Consider the following 19,832-nt stretch of genomic DNA (forward strand, 5'->3'; position numbering starts at 1 on the left):
TAATCACGATGCTGTAATCACTCACCTAGAGCCAGACATCCTGGAATGTGAAGTCAAGTGGGCCTTAGAAAGCATCACTACGAACAAAGCTAGTGGAGGTGATGGAATTCCAGTTGAGCTATTTCAAATCCTGAAAGATGATGCTGTGAAAGTGCTGCACTCAATATGCCAGCAAATTTGGAAAACTCAGCAGTGGCTACAGGACTGGAAAAGGTCAGTTTTCATTCCAGTCCCAAAGAAAGGCAATGCCAATGAATGCTCACTACTGCAACAATTGCACTCATCTCACACGCTAGTAAAGTGATGCTGAAAATTCTCCAAGTCAGGCTTCAGCAATACGTGAACCATGAACTTCCTGATGTTCAAGCTGGTTTTAGAAAAGGCAGAGGAACCAGAAATCAAATTGCCAACATCCACTGGATCATCGAAAAAGCAAGAGAGTTCCAGAAAAACATCTATTTCTACTTTATTGACTATGCCAAAGCCTTTGACTGTGTGGATCACAATAAACTGTGGAAAATTCTGAAAGAGATGGGAATACCAGACCACCTGACCTGCCTCTTGAGAAACCTATATGCAGGTCAGGAAGCAACAGTTAGAACTGGACATGGAACAACAGACTGGTTCCAAATAGGAAAAGGAGTACGTCAAGGCTGTATATTGTCACCCTGCTTATTTAACTTATATGCAGAGTACATCATGAGAAACGCTGGGCTGGAAGAAACACAAGCTGGAATCAAGATTTCCGGGAGAAATATCAATAACCTCAGATATGCAGATGACACCAGCCTTATGGCAAAAAGTGAAGAAGTAAAGAGCCTCTTGATGAAAGTGAAAGAGGAGAGTGAAAAAGTTGGCTTAAAGCTCAGCATTCAGAAAACTAAGATCATGGCATCTGGTCCCATCACTTCATGGCAAATAGATGGGAAAACAGCGGAAACAGTGGCTGACTTTATTTTTTGGGGCTCAAAAATCACTGCAGATGGTGACTGCAGCCATGAAATTAAAAGACACTTACTCCTTGGAAGGAAAGTTATGACCAACCTAGACAGCATATTAAAAAAGCAGACACATTACTTTGCCAACAAAGGTCCATCTAGTCAAGGCTATGGTTTTTCGAGTAGTCATGTATGGATGTGAGAGTTGGACTATAAAGAAAGTTGAGCACCAAAGAATTGATGCTTTTGGACTGTGGTGTTGGAGAAGACTCTTGAGAGTCCCTTGGACTGCAAGGAGATCCAACCAATCCATCCTAAAGGAGATCAGTCCTGGGTGTTCATTGGAAGGACTGATATTGAAGCTGAAACTCCAATACTTTGGCCATCTCATGCAAAGAGTTGACTCATTTGAAAAGACCCTGATGCTGGGAAAGATTGAGGGAAGGAGGAGAAGGGGACTACAGAGGATAAGATGGTTGGATGGCATCACCGACTCAATGGACATGGGTTTGGTGGACTCCGGGAGTTGGTGATGGACAGGGAGGCCTGGCGTGCTGCACTTCATGGGGTCACAAAGAGTCAGACATGACTGAGCGACTGAACTGAACTGAATCATTAAAAGATGTGCTACCTCAAAATAAAATAAAGTCCTACTTTGCGAAGATTGTTTAAAGGGACCCTATCATCTCAATAGATGCGGAAAAAGTGTTTGACAACATGCAACATCTGTTCATAGGGCTTCCCAGGTGGTTCAGAAATAAAGAAACCACGTGTAATACAGGAGACTTGAGTTCCATCCCTGGGTCAGGAAAATCCCCTGGAGAAGGAAGTGACAACCCATTCCAGTATTCTGCCTGGGAAATCCCATGGTCAGAGAAGCCTGGTGGGCTACAGTCCATGGGGTCACAAAAGAGACAGACATCACTGAGCAACTGAACAACAGTAACGGCAATCATGGGCACGTTGTAAGTAAGAAGCTCAGGGTTGAGGAGGCAGAAATACCTGGACCCTAGGCCTCCCCTGTGACCAATTGGCTCTTTGATTGAGTTATATTACAGGCGTGCTCTCTTTGTCTTAGTTTTCTCATTTAGAAAATGCGGAAGGTAACTCATACTGTCATAGGAGTGCTATGAAGTTACTATCACTACTGTTATTTTGCTGAAGTGATTTATAACTGTTTATCTTAGTTTCTCTGTAAACCCAGATTTCCACATTTTGGGCTTGCTTTAAATTGTATCTACTTCAGGCATGTTTTCAAAGCTATTTTTGGCAAAGACTAAGATATTGTTGCCTTCTACTATAACTCCATGATCTTTGCAAGATCATTTCTTAACAATTTGAAAGAGATGAAAAGTTGTACGTGTCGCTGTGCAGTGTGTGCCGTCATTCCATTAGAAGCTAAATGACAGGAGGGAGGCTACAGCGACATCAATTGTTAAGGCCTGTACATTATTCATTCAACATCTGCTGTTGGTTCTCTTTTTCCCTATGGGGGAATAAATTACATCACATCAGCACATTTTTCATGCTTTGTGTTTAAGCATTTAAAAGTTATTTATTGTATTATTAATATTATTTTATTTCTGCTTCTTTGGCAGCCCCTGAAGTTATCAATGCCCACGACTATAGCCAGCAGTGTGACATTTGGAGCATAGGTGTCATAATGTACATTTTGTAAGTAGCCTGCTAAATGTACAATTTAAAATGAATGGATGTCCCCTAACAATGGAATTACATAGATTTTAATTTACAGTGAAACAGTATGATGTCAAGAAAGCAACGGAAGAAACAACTGGGAAGTTATTATAAAAGCCGTCTTATCCATTGTCAGGTCCATCTATTAGGCACTTTTTTAATACAATCAACTTGTAAGTTTCAACTTTGCTTTTCATTGATCTATAAATGCTGCAATGCACTGAGCAAAGTGAAAAACTTGCCTCAACAGCTCTCTGATCCTTTGCTACAAACCAAAAGCTTGTTCATCTTTTCTTGAGATTCACTTATAGAGTATCAGGTAGATTAACATAGAGCATCAGGTAGAGGGAAGGTCGTGGACTTGGCACTAGGGCTCCCCTGTGGACAGGGCACGTTCAGGCAGCAGGCAGTAACCAGATAAAGGTTCAGTCCAGGGTCTAGGGAGTATTCTGTGATTCCTACTTCTCTTCATGCTACTGAAAACATTGGTCTTTCTTGTTCTCTCTTTTGTCTCTCTCCCAAGATTCAGTCAGACCCCATGGCCTGTATTTTTCCTTTGAGGCGTCCTCACATATTATTCAATTTCTCTTCACTTGTATAATTTCTCCTTAGGACCCCTTTCTAGAAGATTATAGTGTCTTTTTGTCTGTTCTCCTTCTTGTGGTTCATCCTTCATACAGTTGTCAGGGTTGTCTTTCTAAATCACAAATCTGGTTATACTGCTTTCCTGACTAACAGCCTCCGTTGATTCTCCCTTGCTATAGGAAACTGTCAGCGCATCCCCACATGGCGTGATGCAAAGCTTTCACAGCCTGGCTCCAGCGTGCCTTTCCAACCTTGGTCTGCATGTGTGTCCCCATGCACTTACCCTCTTCTGGTATCCACTCGAGGCTGCTCCTTATGACTCAGGTGCCCTGCATTTCATGCCTCTGGGTCTTTGCTCATGTAATCCATTCTGCCTCAGTGTTCATTTTTCTTCTGTACTAACCTCTTTCCTGGGTGTGTCTAGCTCATACATTAGCAACTTCTATTTCCCTGAGTCCTACTCTGCCCCAGCAGAGTTAGTATGTTCATTATGTATATACTTCCCCTTACTCCATGAGATTTAAGGCAACATATTAATACAAAGGTGCATGCAAAACAGTAACTTTGAAAGAAAAACAAGACAATAATATTTAATCAGGCAAGTTTGCACATGTATAAGTTTGATAGAATTAATTTTTCACTTTTCTGTGTTCTCATTATACTTCTAAAATCTATATTATAATGTAATACAATTATTGTATTATATGTATTGTCTCTGTTTTTCTTGCTCTAAATTCCATGAAGGACAGAGATCTGATTCATCTTTGCATCCCTGGTATCTGGCACCATAGTAGACATGTAGTCAGTGCTCAATATACGTTTTTTATATTGAATTAAAGTGAATTGTCTGAGAGTGTTCTGAAAAGTTAGTGGTCATTGTTCTGCTTCTTGGTGAGTATGAACATTTTTATGTTGATGCAACATTAGTTTTATGGTCACATTGAAGATTTCACTGTGCACTACCTCTTCCAGATCATTTCTAAATATTGACATCACAGTAGTTACATTTTCACAGTCCTGTGAAATGAAATACACAGGCAGTAGAAATTGGATGTTGTGATTGTAGCTGTAACTCAGATACTCAACACATCACTGCTTAGACTGCATAAAGTATAAATGTATTCACAAAATTTTTGATCATTGTTTTGTGCTGCTTAGGATTATATTAAAACTCTGAGCCTTAGTTTTAAATTAAAATATAGCTATTTAAAATTAGTATTTTATTCTCTCATGACTTCTAGACAACACAAGTCGAATATAACATATATATGTAATCTATTATTATACCAATCGTGGGTTTTGCTGCCTTCTTGATTTGAACTTGGTGTATTACATGTCTTAAATTTTTTCCTCCTACTTAAAGATGTAATTTTAATTTTTCTGCTTCTGAGCATGACTGCATATCATAATAAAGACATCTTTTTTTCCTTTACAGTAGATTCTTACTTCAGAGAAGGCAGTGGCACCCCACACCAGTACTCTTGTCTGGAAAATCCCATGGAGGGAGGAGCCTGGTGGGCTGCAGTCCATGGGGTCGCTAAGAGTCCGACACGACTGAGCAACTTCACTTTCACTTTTCACTTTCATGCATTGGAGAAGGAAATGGCAACCCACTCCAGTGTTCTTGCCTGGAGAATCCCAGGGACGGCGGAGCCTGGTGGGCTGCCGTTTATGGGGTCGCACAGAGTCAGACACGAATGAAGCAACTTAGCAGCAGCAGCAGCAGCAGCAGCAGACTCTTACTTAATCTGTGCCTGTTCATTAATCTACCTGAGCCCAATGGTCTTATAGATCATTTCCTTCACCAAGGGCACAAACATATTACCTTCTCTGGGGGCGGGGAGGGGTTTCTTGTTTATCAGTTACCCCTGATTCATTGCTACTTAATTGGACAATGATAGCATACTTTCTCAAGGTGAAATTAATATAAATGCTCTTTATGGGCACCATCTTTTGCTGTTTTGATTCCTGTGAAACAGAAAATAATCGGAAGGCCTTAAGAGGCATTTTTCATGTCTTGGATTCTCTTTTCTGGATGTGCAGAAAATTGCTGTCATAAAATTTCATGTGCTGCTGATTGACCAACCATTAGATACATTTTGTGTAAGTAAAATTGTAAAGGACAGAAAAAAGTGAAATTTTTAAAACATAGCCCTTGAGCTATAGTTGCATGTTAGGCAGTGTAGGAGCAGCTAAGAAATCGGTGAATGTACATACCACTGGTTGTTAACAGACTCAATGAGCTGGGCTTTTGTTGGCCTGTACTTGTTATAATAGATAGTAATTGCCCATAAGACCATTTTTCTGACTTTTTTTGAATGGCATTTAAAAACTAAATAATAGTAAAGCAAATTGAATCACAGAGAAAAGGGTTAGAATGAGCTGGAGAAAGAGAAAGTATTAAAATGAGAGTTTGCGGAACAATTTAATATTTATCGCTTAACAAGAACCTATTGGTAAATGAAAAGCTCTGTTGTCCAGCCTAGTTTGATAAGCTACATGAAAATGACTCACCCTCCACACCGGAAAAATCCTTATTATCATAATCATTATCATGTAGAATATTTATTAAATTTAGACTTATTTGACTTCCCTGATGGCTCAGAAGGTAAAGCCTCTGTCTACAATGCGAGAGACCTGGGTTTGATCCCTGGGTTGGGAAGATTCCCTGGAGAAGGAAATGGCAACCCACTCCAGTACTCTTGCCTTGAAAATCCCGTGGATGGAGGAGCTTGGTGCAGGCTACTGTCCATGGGGTTGCAAAGAGTCGGGCACGACTGAGCGACTTCACTTTCAGACTTATTTGAAAAATATTAATGGGAAAGATTTTTAAAGAAACTTAAGAAAAATGTAACTAAAAAATCAGTAAAAATCTGTTAAGAGACCTAGAAATCATTATACTTATGTACATAAAAGACCAGCATTTGGAAAGTGTAATGGAATTATACCATTTTATTCTTTCAGTAATAAAGTGGAAAAATATAATCCTGAGAGCTAAAGAATAGACATAGAGAGTTAGAATTGCCTCTGTGATGAGTCCAGGTCCAACTTCTGTCTGGTTGTCATTGGGAGAATCTGGTTGTTGTCTACAGGATGTCCCTCAGATGTTGGGATTGACAATAAAGATGATGGCTAACATTTGCAACTTTTAAGCACATAGTTTTGGACTGGATCACCTATTGACGCATAGGCTTGCCATGCTCTTTGTAAAGTATAGCATGTGACTGTGAAGTTGCTCAGTTGTGTCCGACTCTTTGCGATCCCATGGACTGTAGCCTACCAGGCTCCCCCATCCATGGTATTTTCCAGGCAAGAATACTGGAGTGGGTTGCCATTTCCTTCTCCAAAAGTATAGCATAGTACTTCCTTTAAAAGGTTCTAAAGACTCATAGTCCTGTACTATGAAATTTACAATAAGTCCATGTTTATGCACGCTACTCATGGGTCAAATTCATCATCTGGTTTTCCTCCTTCAGATTTTCTTCATTTTGTATATAATTTTTGAAGAGTTGTGGCTATTTTAATGGATTTTTTTATTTTGACTCAGAGCCAGTAGGCCTCAGGATCATTCTTACCGTCATCACCAGTCTTTGTGTAACATTTTACCATGGATAAAATTCTTCCACTGTCACTAGAAGAAGTAATCTCATTAGACTGTGATGACTCAGTGTATCTTCCTGTTAAGTCCAGTGTACCTTAAGGCAGAGCCTTACCCTTCCTCACATTGAAGTGTTTCTCCTCTGTTCTCCACCACTATTACTGTGCACCTAAACTCACACACCTTTTTGTATTTTAACCCCATTTAAGCTTAGTGTTTTCCCACCTGAAAGAGCTTTGCACATGTGGAAGTTCCAATGGATAGAAGAGCCTAGCACTAATCTCCCCAAACCCCTTTTTTTCCATTTCTACATCCAGAGAAGTTCCCACCTCTTCCTCTCCTTTACTTAAATATGAAGCACCACTGCTTTCAAGTTCTATGGAAACTTAATTTTTAATAGCCTTATTTTGATTGTTTAAAAGAATCTAAACAGAATGATTGCCTTTGCTGTAGATTATGTGGAAAAGCACCCTTTATGGCAAGCTCAGAAGAGAAGCTTTTTGAATTGATAAAAAAGGGAGAACTACATTTTAAAAATTCAATCTGGAATTCCATAAGTGATTGTGGTAAGTATAGATATGTTATTATTTATTAAAGCAAATATGCATAATATAAGAAAGCCAGCCAGTAATTTAGATACTTTAAATCTCTGAGTAGCCGTTAAATTTACTTGTAGAAATAAAAACCATTTACTTGTGGAAATAGTGCTATCTTCACTGTGACTTTTATAGTTGAAACTTAAAAACAGAAAATGTATACTAAACATTGAAGAGGAAATTTTCTGATCAAATAGCTAATTTTTACTGAAGACTATAAACCAGGTAATCCAGGCAATAAAACCTTACTTTCAGCCTTAAACTTTGTTTAGTATTAGCCATATGTACTGATGATATTTATTCTATAACTGATATGTTTCCTTCATGTCATACAGACCTAATCCTAAAATTGGAAAATATGTGATATTAATTATAGTTAAGATATATAAGATAGGATTTTTTCCTTTATTTGCAGCTAAAAGTGTTTTGAAACAACTTATGAAAGTAGACCCTGCTCACAGAATCACAGCCAAGGAACTACTAGATAACCAGTGGTTAACAGTAAGTTTCAATACTACTGCCTTTTTTAAAAAATGTTGGCACGCTACCATTGCTTATTTCTTTTCATCTGGCCTTATAGTCTATATATAGTCTTAAAACAGTCATTTAGTTTCATCTTCTGACAAGTTAAAAAAGTTATTGAGTGCTGACACATTTCTGAAATGGATATTTTCAAACTGTTAAAATTACTACCACAGTTGTTTATATGTGTTTATAGAGGTTTAAATGAACTTTTCTATTGTATCAAGTCCAGTAGAATAGAGCTGAGAAATTTCCTTTGTTAAAGATGTGGACTGTTGACGCAGTCTGTATAGTTTAGTGATGTAAAGCCCTGGAACTGTCTACTTCTCTTTCAGCTCTTTGGATGCAGAGAATCTACAGGGACTCAGAAAAGCCAAGGTCTTCTAACAGTGGCTGTTGCCTGGCTTGAAATCTTGAGTCATTATTCATTTGCATATTGCTTTCCCCCATTACACTAATGCCTCGAGCAGTAACCCTGTCTTAAGTGATCTTCCTATCCCTGTACCCAGAACATTACCTGGTCACAACAGGAACTTTGGAAGAGGATGCTATTACCTCTCAATAATTATTCTCTCTTTCTTCTGTGGTCATGAGGATCCTGACTTTTCACTGGTAACATTCTTATCTAGTCTTCTTTACTAGTTATCCCCTATCTTTGCTAGTTACAGTGCTGGTCAATGAGATCTAAGTGCAGGTAAGAGTAATCTCTGGAAAGTGCCCTTAAATGGAGGGAGTATGGCATTCCTCACATCCATCTTCTTTTCTAGTGACTGCAGTGCAGCTGCGATGGATGGAGTTTGAGTAGCCATATTAGATAATAAAGTGGAATATAAACAGGATAGGAGAGCAACACGATTCTAGGAACCAGGGCTCTTAGTGTAGAGAGCTGCCACACCAGCCCTTGAATGCCTACCTCCAGACATTTTTAGATGAACAGGAAACAAATGACTGTCATCTTTGAGATACTGTGAAATGTGCAGTTAAGCCTAATGCCAATTAGTACAGTACTCAGTAAATAATGGCTGAATGAGTAGATGATTCAGTGAATGAATAAGTCTGTAGGTATGTCAGAAAATGCCTGAAAATGGAAACTGGAGATTCCAGAGACATAGGAATATTTTACATCTTTTACTTATTAGACACTGTGTTAGATATTGGAGATACATAATATGCTTATATTACAGTAGTATTGTTGAGAAATGATGGTGGCTTAGACAAGGTGGTAGCAATAGAATTGAAGAGAAATAAATGTGATATATTTTTAGATATATTTGTTAATATTTGGTGATGGATTAGATAAGGGATGAGGATAAGGGAGGAATCAAGGATGAATTTTAGATTTTGCTTTAACAGCTGGTTGGATGGTAGTGCCATTTACTGAGATGTGGAAGACTGCAGGAGAAACATTTTTTTCCTGGGGGAAGAGTGGTGAGTCAAGAGTTCCACATTGGCCATGATAAATTTGAGATGCCTATGTCACATTCAAGTGGAGATTTCCAATAGATCATCGAAAGTATGAGCCTGCAACTGGAGAAGAATGAACTGGAGATATAAATCTGTGAATCCTGAGTATACAGATGCCATATAAAGCCATTGTGTTGAAGAGATGAATTAGAAAGAAAATGCGGATAGAAAGGACAAGAGGCCTCAGCAGTCTGCTTTTAGACACTGCAACATTTAGAAGAGTAGAAGCTAGCAATGGAGGCTGAAAAGGAATAGCTAATGAGGAAAGAGGAAAGTTAGGAGGGTACTGCCAAGAAAGTTGAGTAAGAAAAGTGTTTGAGAAAGCAAGAACAGTCAGCCCCCAGATAAATGCTGCCTAGAGGTAAAGATGAGAATGAGTTTTCATTAGAATGGCCAACAGAGGGATTGATGGTGACCCTGGAGTCCTTGATAGATTTTAGATACCATAAATTTATAGTGATACCACTGTGATTTTCCTTTGGGAATTTCTAATCATTTATTGGAATAATTTTTTTTCTTTAAGGGCTAAAAAATTGCCTTCACTCAAAAATGGTTTATAACTGCCCTCTTCTATGAATGTGTTGAACTCTCAAATGATTCTGTGCAATAAGTATTTCTGGCCTAAAGTAATTGTGCAAATGAGTTAGCAGCTAGATCATTGCAAAACAGCTGAGTAGATTTGTAGTAGAGCAAAATAAAAAACTGTAAAACAGATGGTGTGCTTTAGAAATCTATCTCTTTTCAGCATCACACAACATTCGGGTTTGGCCATTTAATTATTTGTTTTCTAATTAGTGAAACTTTATTTCTGGCTTTGGTCATTTTTCCAGAAGTCTCCATTTTTGAGCCTCTGTAACAATTTGTCTCTATGTAGTCTTTGCCAAATGGATAGAGAAGTGACAGATAGCGTGTACTATATCGGACTATCCTGAGGAGTTCAGTATATGAAGTTTAGAATACTGGCATTTTGTAAACTTCTGAAAGGCAAAACTCTTTTCTTCTTAACCACTTGAAGTCTTGCTTCCTATAATTCATGTCCTCTGTTTGAAATAATCTAAAGAGGACATGTTAGTTCTCTCAGTGCCTTACCACTTTATAACAAGAGCTTATCTTCCAATACCGGACGAACAGTGACATTCTTTTCAAAGAGCTTTATTGGATAAAAAGTTTCCATGGTTTACTCTATATATTGTGCGTTTTGAAATACGGTACACATCTGAAAAGTATTCTGAGAAGAATAATCATTGCTTCCCTATGTACATTTAAGTCAATGGGTCTTAAACAGATATTGTCATCCTGATTTCAAAAGTCCAAGGTCAGATGCAAGGAAAAACAGCCAATAAATGACTTTCCTACAAAGGGAGAGTTTGATGATGACCCCATTGCCAGGAGTATGCCTGCTATCCTCTTTATCTTTTTCTACCTTTTTGCCCTCTTTATTCTCAACAGTAGTTCAGGAGTTCATTCCTTGTTAGATAGTTACAGTTGCCCCTTGGTATTCAATCCCCTGATAACGACTAACACCAAGAATTTGCACATTTAACGTTTCCCTGGTACTTTCAATGCCTGCTTATATTTAAGAACCTTGCTATAAATTAATGAAACATTTTTCTTCTATGGCTTGTCAAAAAGCGGTTTCCAGATTTGAGCTCTGTTGGTATTATTCAATAATTCCTTCAACAGATTTTTTTTTTTTTTTTTTGGTGCCTGCCATGTACCATGCCTTGTGCTAGGTAATAAAATTCAGTTAAAGACATATAGGACCCAGTCTCTGACATGAGGAATTTACAATATAATAAGGGAAACAAGCTATGTATAAGATATAATGCAAGGAAGAAAATGATAAATGGCATAAGAGATTGCCAAATGACCAGAGAGGTACAGAGGCAAGCGAGTGTGAAATCAGGAAGTTTAATTTGACTGGCAGATAAGACGCCTGCAGGAAACAAGTGGGAAATGAGACTTTTAGAAAAGGAAGGAAAATTGTGAGGGCCCTTGAATCCCAGACTAAAGAGTTTTAACTTCCTGCCATAGATAGTAGAGAACAATTGCATGCTCTTTGAAAGAAGGAAATTATCATTATAGTGTGTCAGTCTTGCAGAGTGGCTCATTTTAAATGGGACAACAGTCATTTATTTTTTTTAATATAAACCTTTTATTTTAGAATAGTTTTAGGTTTATGAAAAAGCTGCAAAGATAATACAAAGACTTCCAATATACCACTCACCCTGTTTCCCCTAATGTTGAGATCTTGTATTACTATAGTACATTTATCATAACTAGTGAGCCAATATTGATACATGGATGTTAACCTTAGTCCATTCTTTTTTTTTTCCTTCAGTTTTTTAAGTTTGAGGGGCATAGCATAGTGATTTGCCTTACATGTGTCATGAAATGGTCATCACAATAAATTTAATGAAGCCACATAGGTACAAAATGAAAGAAGTTCGAAAAAAATGTATTTCCTGGTGATTAGAACCCAGGATTTACTCTATCAACTTTCATATATAACATAGAGCTGTATTAATTATATTTATCATGCTGTATATTACATTCCTAGTACTTATGTGTCTTAAGACTGGGAATTTTGCTTGCCTAGTACTTACTTACCTTATAACAGGGAATTTGTGTCTTTGACTGTAGCTATCCAATTCCTACTTCCGTATTCCTGGCCTCGTGTAACCACAAGTTTAATATCTCTCTTTCTATGAATTTGTTTTTGAAGTATAATTGATCTACGATGCTATGTTAGTTCCTGTTACATAACATACTAATTGGATATTTCCTCACATTTCAAAATGATAAGTTAGTTACGATACATCACCGTACAAAGACATTACATAGTTACTGACTATATTCCCCACACTGTACCTTTCTTACCCGTTTCATACTCACTTATTTTGCAACTATATGAATACCATTTATTTATTTATTCTTTTTGGCGGTGCTGGGTCTCTGCTGCTCCACGAGGGATTCGTCTAGCTGTGGAGGGCAGGGGGTACTCTGTTGTGGTGTGGTGCTTCTCATATGCTGGCTTCTCTTGTGGAGCACTTTTTCTAGGGCGTCATTTAAATGTCTATGTTGATTTTAACAAGTGCTTTTTTATTTTAATTCATAAGGTACTATAAGGGTACAAAGATGATTAAAACAGTCTCTCCCTTGAGTAATTCACCACAAATTACAGTGTGCTTTGCTTTATAGTCAGACTTTACAAAGCTCTTATAATGAAGTGTAGGGTCTAATTTCAGAACACTCTTTCCTATGTATGAACAGGTCTTCGTTCACTAATTTACAAACTGTTATTCAGGTTTTAGTCATTAGTTTTTGACCTTTAGCCTACACTTTATGGAAAAGAATTGAAATTTTCTGATACCTAATTATTGGGTATTTTTTTTGCTACCATATATTTTCATCCTAAATATATTAAGGCTCTAAACTTTATATTACTATATTTAGTTACTCTTAAATTATGAATTATCTTATGTATATGAATATGATTTTGAAGCCCTCTTTAATGAAGTTTTTTAAAAAAAAAATTATGTTAAAAAGAAGCTCATGAACCAGGAACCTTGGGCATTTACTCAATATTCAATGATTGGTACATACTTAATAATTCAAACAAATATTTATTGAATAACTACTATGTACTGTGGAGGACACAAGAATGAGTCTGGCATAGTCCTTTCCTACAGGTTACCCACACTCTAGTGGAGGGATTGAAGAAAAAACACAGGCAGAGAATGCGTATTTGATATGTGTGTGTGCAAAAGTCCGCCTGCAATACAGGAGACCTGGGTTCAATCCCTGGGTCATGAAGATCCCCTGGAGAAGGAAATGGCAACCCACTCCAGTATTCTTGCCTGGGAAACCTCATGGATAGAGAAGCCTGGTGGGCTACAGTCTATGGGGGTCACAAAGAGTTGGACATGACTAAGAAAGTTTCACTTCACTTAATATATATATATTTAAAATAAGCATATAAAAATGTACTCTCTATATGATATGTGGTATGTAATAAATTATATACTATAAAATATATAGATGTTCTCTAAATATTATTATATACTTTTATTTATATTATATATATATTATATACTATATTTAATATATAAAACATGTATTTATATAAAGTAAGTAGTGTAGTAGTAGTACTATTAGGTTTTTAAGAAGAGAGCTATTATTCCTTTTAGTGGATTATAAAAACTGCTTAAGTGAGAAACTTGTATGTAGGACAAGGAGCAACAGTTAGAAATGGATGTGGAACAATAGACTGGTTCAAAATTGGGAAAGGAGTACATTAAGGCTGTAAATTGTCACCCAGATTATTTAACTTCTGTGCAGAGTACATCATGTGAAATGCCAGGCTGGATGAATCACAAACTGGAATCAAGATTGCTGGGGGAAATAGTAACAGTCTTAGAAATGTAGATGATACCACTTTAACACTTTAATGGCAGAAAGTGAAGAGGAACTAAAGAGCCTCTTGATGAAGGTGAAAGAGGAGAATATAAAAGCTGGCTTAAAACTCAGCATTCAGAAAACTAAGATCATGGCATCCAGTCCCATCAGTTCATGGAAAACAGATGGGAAAACAGTGAAAACAGTGACAGACTTTATTTTCTTGGGCTCCAAAATCACTGCAGATGGTGGTGACTGCAACCATGAAATTAAAAGACACTTGCTCCTTGGAAGAAAAGCTGTGACAAACCTAGACAGCGTATTCAAAAGCAGAGACATTACTTTGCTGACAAAGATCTATCTAGTCAAAGCTATGGTTTTTCCAGTAGTCATGTATGGATGTGAGAGTTGGACTATAAAGAAAGCTGAGTGCCAAAGAATTGATGCTTTTGAACTGTGTTGTTAGAGAAGACTCTTGAGAGTCCCTTGGACTGCAAGGAAATCAAACCAGTCAATCCTAAAGGAAATCAGTGCTGAATATTCATTGGAAGGATTGGTGCTGAAGCTGAAGCTCCAATCCTTTGGCCTTCTGATGCGAAGAACTAACTCATTTGAAAAGACCCTGATCCTGGGAAAGATTGAAGGCAAGAGGAGAAGGGGACAACAGAGGACAAGATGGTTGGATGGCATCACCAACTCAATGGACATGAGTTTGAGCAAGCTCCAGGAGATGGTGAAGGACAGGGAAGCTTGGCATGCTGCAGTCCATGGGGTTGCAAAGAGTTGGACACAGCTGAGCGACTGAACAACTGCATCTTTTCTGAGGATTAAACCTAGAGTAACTTTAGAGAGAAACCTCATGATAACAGGATTCAGAGAATAGGGATACCCCTAGGAAGATAAAGGGCTATTTTGAGATGGCATGTATGGTGGGTGAGACTACAACCAGTACAGGAAGTAAAAATAGGAAGACAAAGACAACCCAAGTTCCCCCTTTGCCTCGCTCTTTGCCTTGGGACACTGATCCTCTCACAGGGATCAGAAGTAATAAAATCAGAGCAGTGCTGATGCCCTGCTTGAGTGAGAAGCTAAGGAAAATGGGTGGGAATTACTGAGTCTAAACCAATGACTTACCTGTTGGCCTCCACCCCCTAGGATAGGTAGATTATAGTTTTAGAAGTGCCTCCTCCTAAGGTGACTTCTCCTTGGAAGGGAAGGTTGATTATGAAATCCTAAATTGAGTTGCTTGGTGGGGGCAGATTTTTAGTCCCTAGAATTTTGAGCTCCTGGGGCTGAAGATCTGGTTCTGGTCTGTTTTCCTGAGGAGCTAGTACACCCCAAGGAGTGTGAGCTCACAGGCCATATTTCACACACCATTAGGAGAGTTTAGAATAGGCAGACCCAGACTTTAGAAGTCAACAAAGTGCACATGCCAAAAGAGATAAGTGAAGATGTTAATAATATGAAGCAAGAAATGAAATGGTAAAACAGAACCATTTAGGTGTAATAGTTGACAGACATACAGTTATGTAGGATAAGTAGTGAAGTGGGTGCAAATGAAGAGTGAATTTAAAAAACTAGATGATCAGATTATGTAACTTTAATAGAACTTTATAGACGGGAACAGATGAAGATAAACATACTGAAAACTTTAGCAAAAATGAAGCTATGTGGAGTTGAAAGTAAAAGTTACAAGATTCATATAATAGTAATCTCAGGCAAAAAAGTGAAAATGGGGAGAAGGAAATCTTTTAGAAATAATAGAGATAATTCATCAGAATTAAAGAAAAAAGACTTCAGCTTTAAATAATGATAGACCACCAGTTAGGAGAGAGAAGGAAAAACTGACAAAATAGATGTAATAAGATCTAAGAACAACAAAAACAGAAAATTCTCAATGTTCCCAGAGAGGAAGAGCAATATCATAAAGAGAACAAGAATAACCTTGACACCTTACTTTTTAGCAGCATTATTGGATGCACGTGTAAATGGAGTAATAATTCTAAATGTATTAAAGGAAAAACATTTAAACTTAGAATTTTATATCCTTTGACATTGCCATTCAAGTGAAAGGCAATGATAAAAAATATTGTTAAGTATACAAAGCCTCAGGTTTGCCACATAAGTCATAGATTTAAAACACTTGTAGAAATAGTTAAAAAGGTCAAAGAAACTCAGTAGACACTGTAAGAGCTGTGTGTACCAAGAGTCTTTAAATACCTTGGTAAAGTCTGTTGGTGTCAAAGAAAAAAAAGAGAGAAAGACCAAAGAAGAGGACACAGTATATTCATAATAACCCAGATTTAAAATGTGAGATAATATACACATGATAAGCATTGAGAAAGGAGAGAGAACATTGGTACATGAGAGGGGGCTAAACTGGAAGATGTAGATAACAGATTTTCAAAGCCGTAAAGGATTAAAGAAAAATGTATAGAGTGGGACAAGTTGTAATAAACTTGAATAGTAGAAACAACTTCAAATAAGTTAATGGGTTAGAAGTACCTGTTAAAAGACATAATGTCAGGTTGAAGTTTTAAATTTCTAGCTAAGTGCTATTTACAGGAAGCACATTTGAAGCATAAGGGCACAGAAATATTGAAAGAAAAAGAGTGGAAAAGAACACACTAGGCAAACACTAACCAAAAAAAGCCTGAGTAACTGAATTAATATCAATTAAATCTACCTCGCAACAAACAAATCATCATCATTAGAGATAATGAAGATTACTGTATAATGATAACAGTTCAATCCAAACAAAATGTAGAAATTTAAACACATGCAACTAATAAGGTAACCTCAAAAATATATATCAAAAATTGACAAAATTCTATGGAGAAATTGGCAAATTCACCACCATAGTGGGAGATTTTAATGCACTTCTCTCAATTACTAATATGTGAAGCATATGAAAACAGAAGTAAGGATATTTAACAATACAATTAACAAGCTTATTTTGGTGGACACATACAATTCTGCATCTAACAATTAGGGAATATACATTTTTCTTAACCACACATGGAAGGAACATTTACCAGGATTAATCTAACCAGGAAGGAAGCAAGCCTTCATAAATTTCACAGATTATGTTCTCTAACAATATACAATTAAGTTGAAAGTTAATCAAAATGAGATTAAATACTGCATATATTTGGAAATTAAATCACATGCTTTTAGATAAGTCATGGGTTAAAAAAATAGATCCTAATGAGAAAAAGTTTTTAATTTCTAGAACTGAATGGTAATGAAAACACAGCATATCAAAACCTGTGGATACAGTAAAAAAGTTTCAGCAGAAATTTATTAATATCACCTAATGTATGTACATTGGGAAGAAGAAAGGCTAAAAGGGAAATACATATCCAACTTAAAATTTTGGGAAAATATCCCAACAGAATATATACAAATAAGTAGTAGGAAAAATAAACCTAAGGTTGAAAATAAATAGAAAGCAAAGGTAGAAAAGAGAAGATCAGTAAGACCAACATTTGATTCTTTGAAATAGAATAAGTTTGTAATAAACTTTGAAGTTTATTACAACTTGTCCCACTCTATACATTTTTTTTTAATCCTTTACGGCTTTGAAAATCTGTTGTCTACATCTTCCAGTTTAGCCCCGTCTCATGTACCAATGTTCTCTCTCCTTTCTCAATGCTTATCATGTGTATATGATCTCACATTTTAAATCTGGGTTATTATGAATATACTGTGTCCTCTTCTTTGGTCTTTCTCTCTTTTTTTTTCTTTGACACCAATAGAATCAACAAATAGATAAACCTTTGGCAAAAATAAGACAGAAAGAAAGAAATCAAAAATAATATTTCACAGGAAAAAAGGAATACAGCTGCAGATAAGGCAAAAATTTAAAGGATAAAGATTAAAAAGATACAAGAATAGCACCACCAACTGTTTATTAATAAATCTAAAAACTTAGGCAGTGTATTAATTCTGTATATTCTAGTATAACAAAATTAGACCAGTGAAAAGCAAACCTATGAAAAAGATCCATTTTGTTTATTTATATAGATCTAAAACCTTAAACAAAATATTAGGAAATTGGATTCAACTGTGCTTATAAATAGGTCATAATCATGTTGGATTTTCCCTAAAATACAATGATGGTTTAATTTCAGAAAAAAAAATCTATAAATATAAATTCCTACATTAATATATTAAAGGAGAAAAGATATCATCATTTCAAAGAAAGCACTTGTCTTGTAGTAAGACCTAACATACATTCATAATTAGGAATGAAAAAAAATGTCCTTAACCTGATAAAAGATTACAGCAAATATTTTAAATGGGAAATGTGAGAAGCATTTTCTTTAAATAAAGAGCTAAGTCAAGGAAATCAGCTTCTAGTAGTTTTTTCAATATTGTTGATCTTTGTCTAAGACAAGGAAAATAAAGTCATGAGAATCGGAAAGCAGAGATAAAACTTTTATTATTTGCAGTAATATACAAATGACTAGACAAACTCTTATAATAATAAGAGAGCTGAGAAAGATAGCTGGATTTAAGGGTGGTCAGATCAGATCAGATCAGATCAGTCGCTCAGTCATGTCCGACTCCTTGCGACCCCATGAATCGCAGCACGCCAGGCCTCCCTGTCCATCACCAACTCCCGGAGTTCACTGAGACCCACATCCATAGAGTCAGTGATGCCATCCAGCCATCCCATCTTCTGTTGTCCCCTTCTCTTGCCCCCAATCCCTCCCAGCATCAGTCTTTTCCAATGAGTCACCTCTTCACATGAGGTGGCCAAAGTACTGGAGTTTCAGCTTTAGCATCATTCCTTCCAAAGAAATCCCAGGGCTGATCTCCTTCAGAATGGACTGGTTGGATCTCCTTGCAGTCCAAAGGACTCTCAAGAGTCTTCTCCAACACCACAGTTCAAAAGCATCAATTCTTTGATGCTCAGCCTTCTTCACAGTCCAACTCTCACATCCAGACATGACCACAGGAAAAACCATAGCCTTGACTAAATGGACCTTTGCTGGCAAAGTAATGTCTCTGCTTTTGAATATGCCATCTAGGTTGGTCGTAACTTTCCTTCCAAGGAGTAAGCGTCTTTTAATTTCATGGCTGCAGTCACCATCTGCAGTGATTTTGGAGCCCAAAAAAATAAAGTCAGCCACTGTTTCCATTGTTTCCCCATCTGTTTCCCATGAAGTGATGGGACTGGATGCCATGATCTTAGTTTTCTGAATGTTGAGCTTTAAGCCAACTTTTTCACTCTCCACATTCACTTTCATCAAGAGGCTTTTTAGTTCCTCTTCACTTTCTGCCATAAGGGTGGTGTCATTTGCATATCTGAGGTTATTGATATTTCTCCCGGCAATCTTGATTCCAGCTTGTGTTTCTTCAAGTCCAGCGTTTCTCATGATGTACTCTGCATAGAAGTTAAATAAGCAGGGTGACAATATACAGCCTTGACGTACTCCTTTTCCTATTTGGAACCAGTCTGTTGTTCCATGTCCAGTTCTAACTGTTGCTTCCTGACCTGCATACAAATTTCTCAAGAGGCAGATCAGGTGGTCTGGTATTCCCATCTCTTTCAGAATTTTCCACAGTTTACTGTGATCCACACAGTTAAAGGCGTTGGCATAGTCAATAAAGCAGAAATAGATGCTTTTATGGAACTCTCTTGCTTTTTCCATGATCCGCGGATGTTGGCAATTTGATCTCTGGTACCTCTGCCTTTTCTAAAACCAGCTTGAACATCAGGAAGTTCACGGTTCACATATTGCTGAAGCCTGGCTTGGAGAATTTTGAGCATTACTTTACTAGCGTGTGAGATGAGTGCAATTGTGTGGTAGTTTGAACATTCTTTTGCATTGCCTTTCTTTGGGATTGGAATGAAAATTGACCTTTTCCAGTCCTGTAGCCACTGCTGAGTTTTCCAAATTTGCTGGCATATTGAGTGCAGCACTTTCACAGCATCATCTTTCAGGACCTGGAAGAGCTCAACTGGAATTCCATCACCTCCACTAGCTTTGTTCGTAGTGATGCTTTCTAAGGCCCACTTGACTTCAC

General features: G+C 37.2%; 1 protein-coding gene across 10 annotated transcripts in view; it reads left to right on the forward strand.

Moving 5' to 3' along the window:
* Window positions 1-19,832, forward strand: part of STK33 (serine/threonine kinase 33) — a 211,487-nt gene that overhangs the window by 165,840 nt on the left and 25,815 nt on the right. For all 10 annotated transcript variants that reach the window (XM_086340180.1, XM_086340178.1, XM_086340174.1 and 7 more), the window contains 3 exons: window positions 2,537-2,612; window positions 7,270-7,382; window positions 7,828-7,913. In XM_086340180.1, coding sequence (XP_086196306.1) covers window positions 2,537-2,612; window positions 7,270-7,382; window positions 7,828-7,913 — 275 coding nt within the window. The remainder of the gene's footprint in view (window positions 1-2,536; window positions 2,613-7,269; window positions 7,383-7,827; window positions 7,914-19,832) is intronic.

This window comes from Bos grunniens, chromosome 15 (genome assembly GCF_055505025.1).
Source record: "Bos grunniens cultivar Pamir isolate PY7600 chromosome 15, Bosgru_T2T1.0, whole genome shotgun sequence".
Lineage (NCBI taxonomy): Eukaryota > Metazoa > Chordata > Mammalia > Artiodactyla > Bovidae > Bos > Bos grunniens.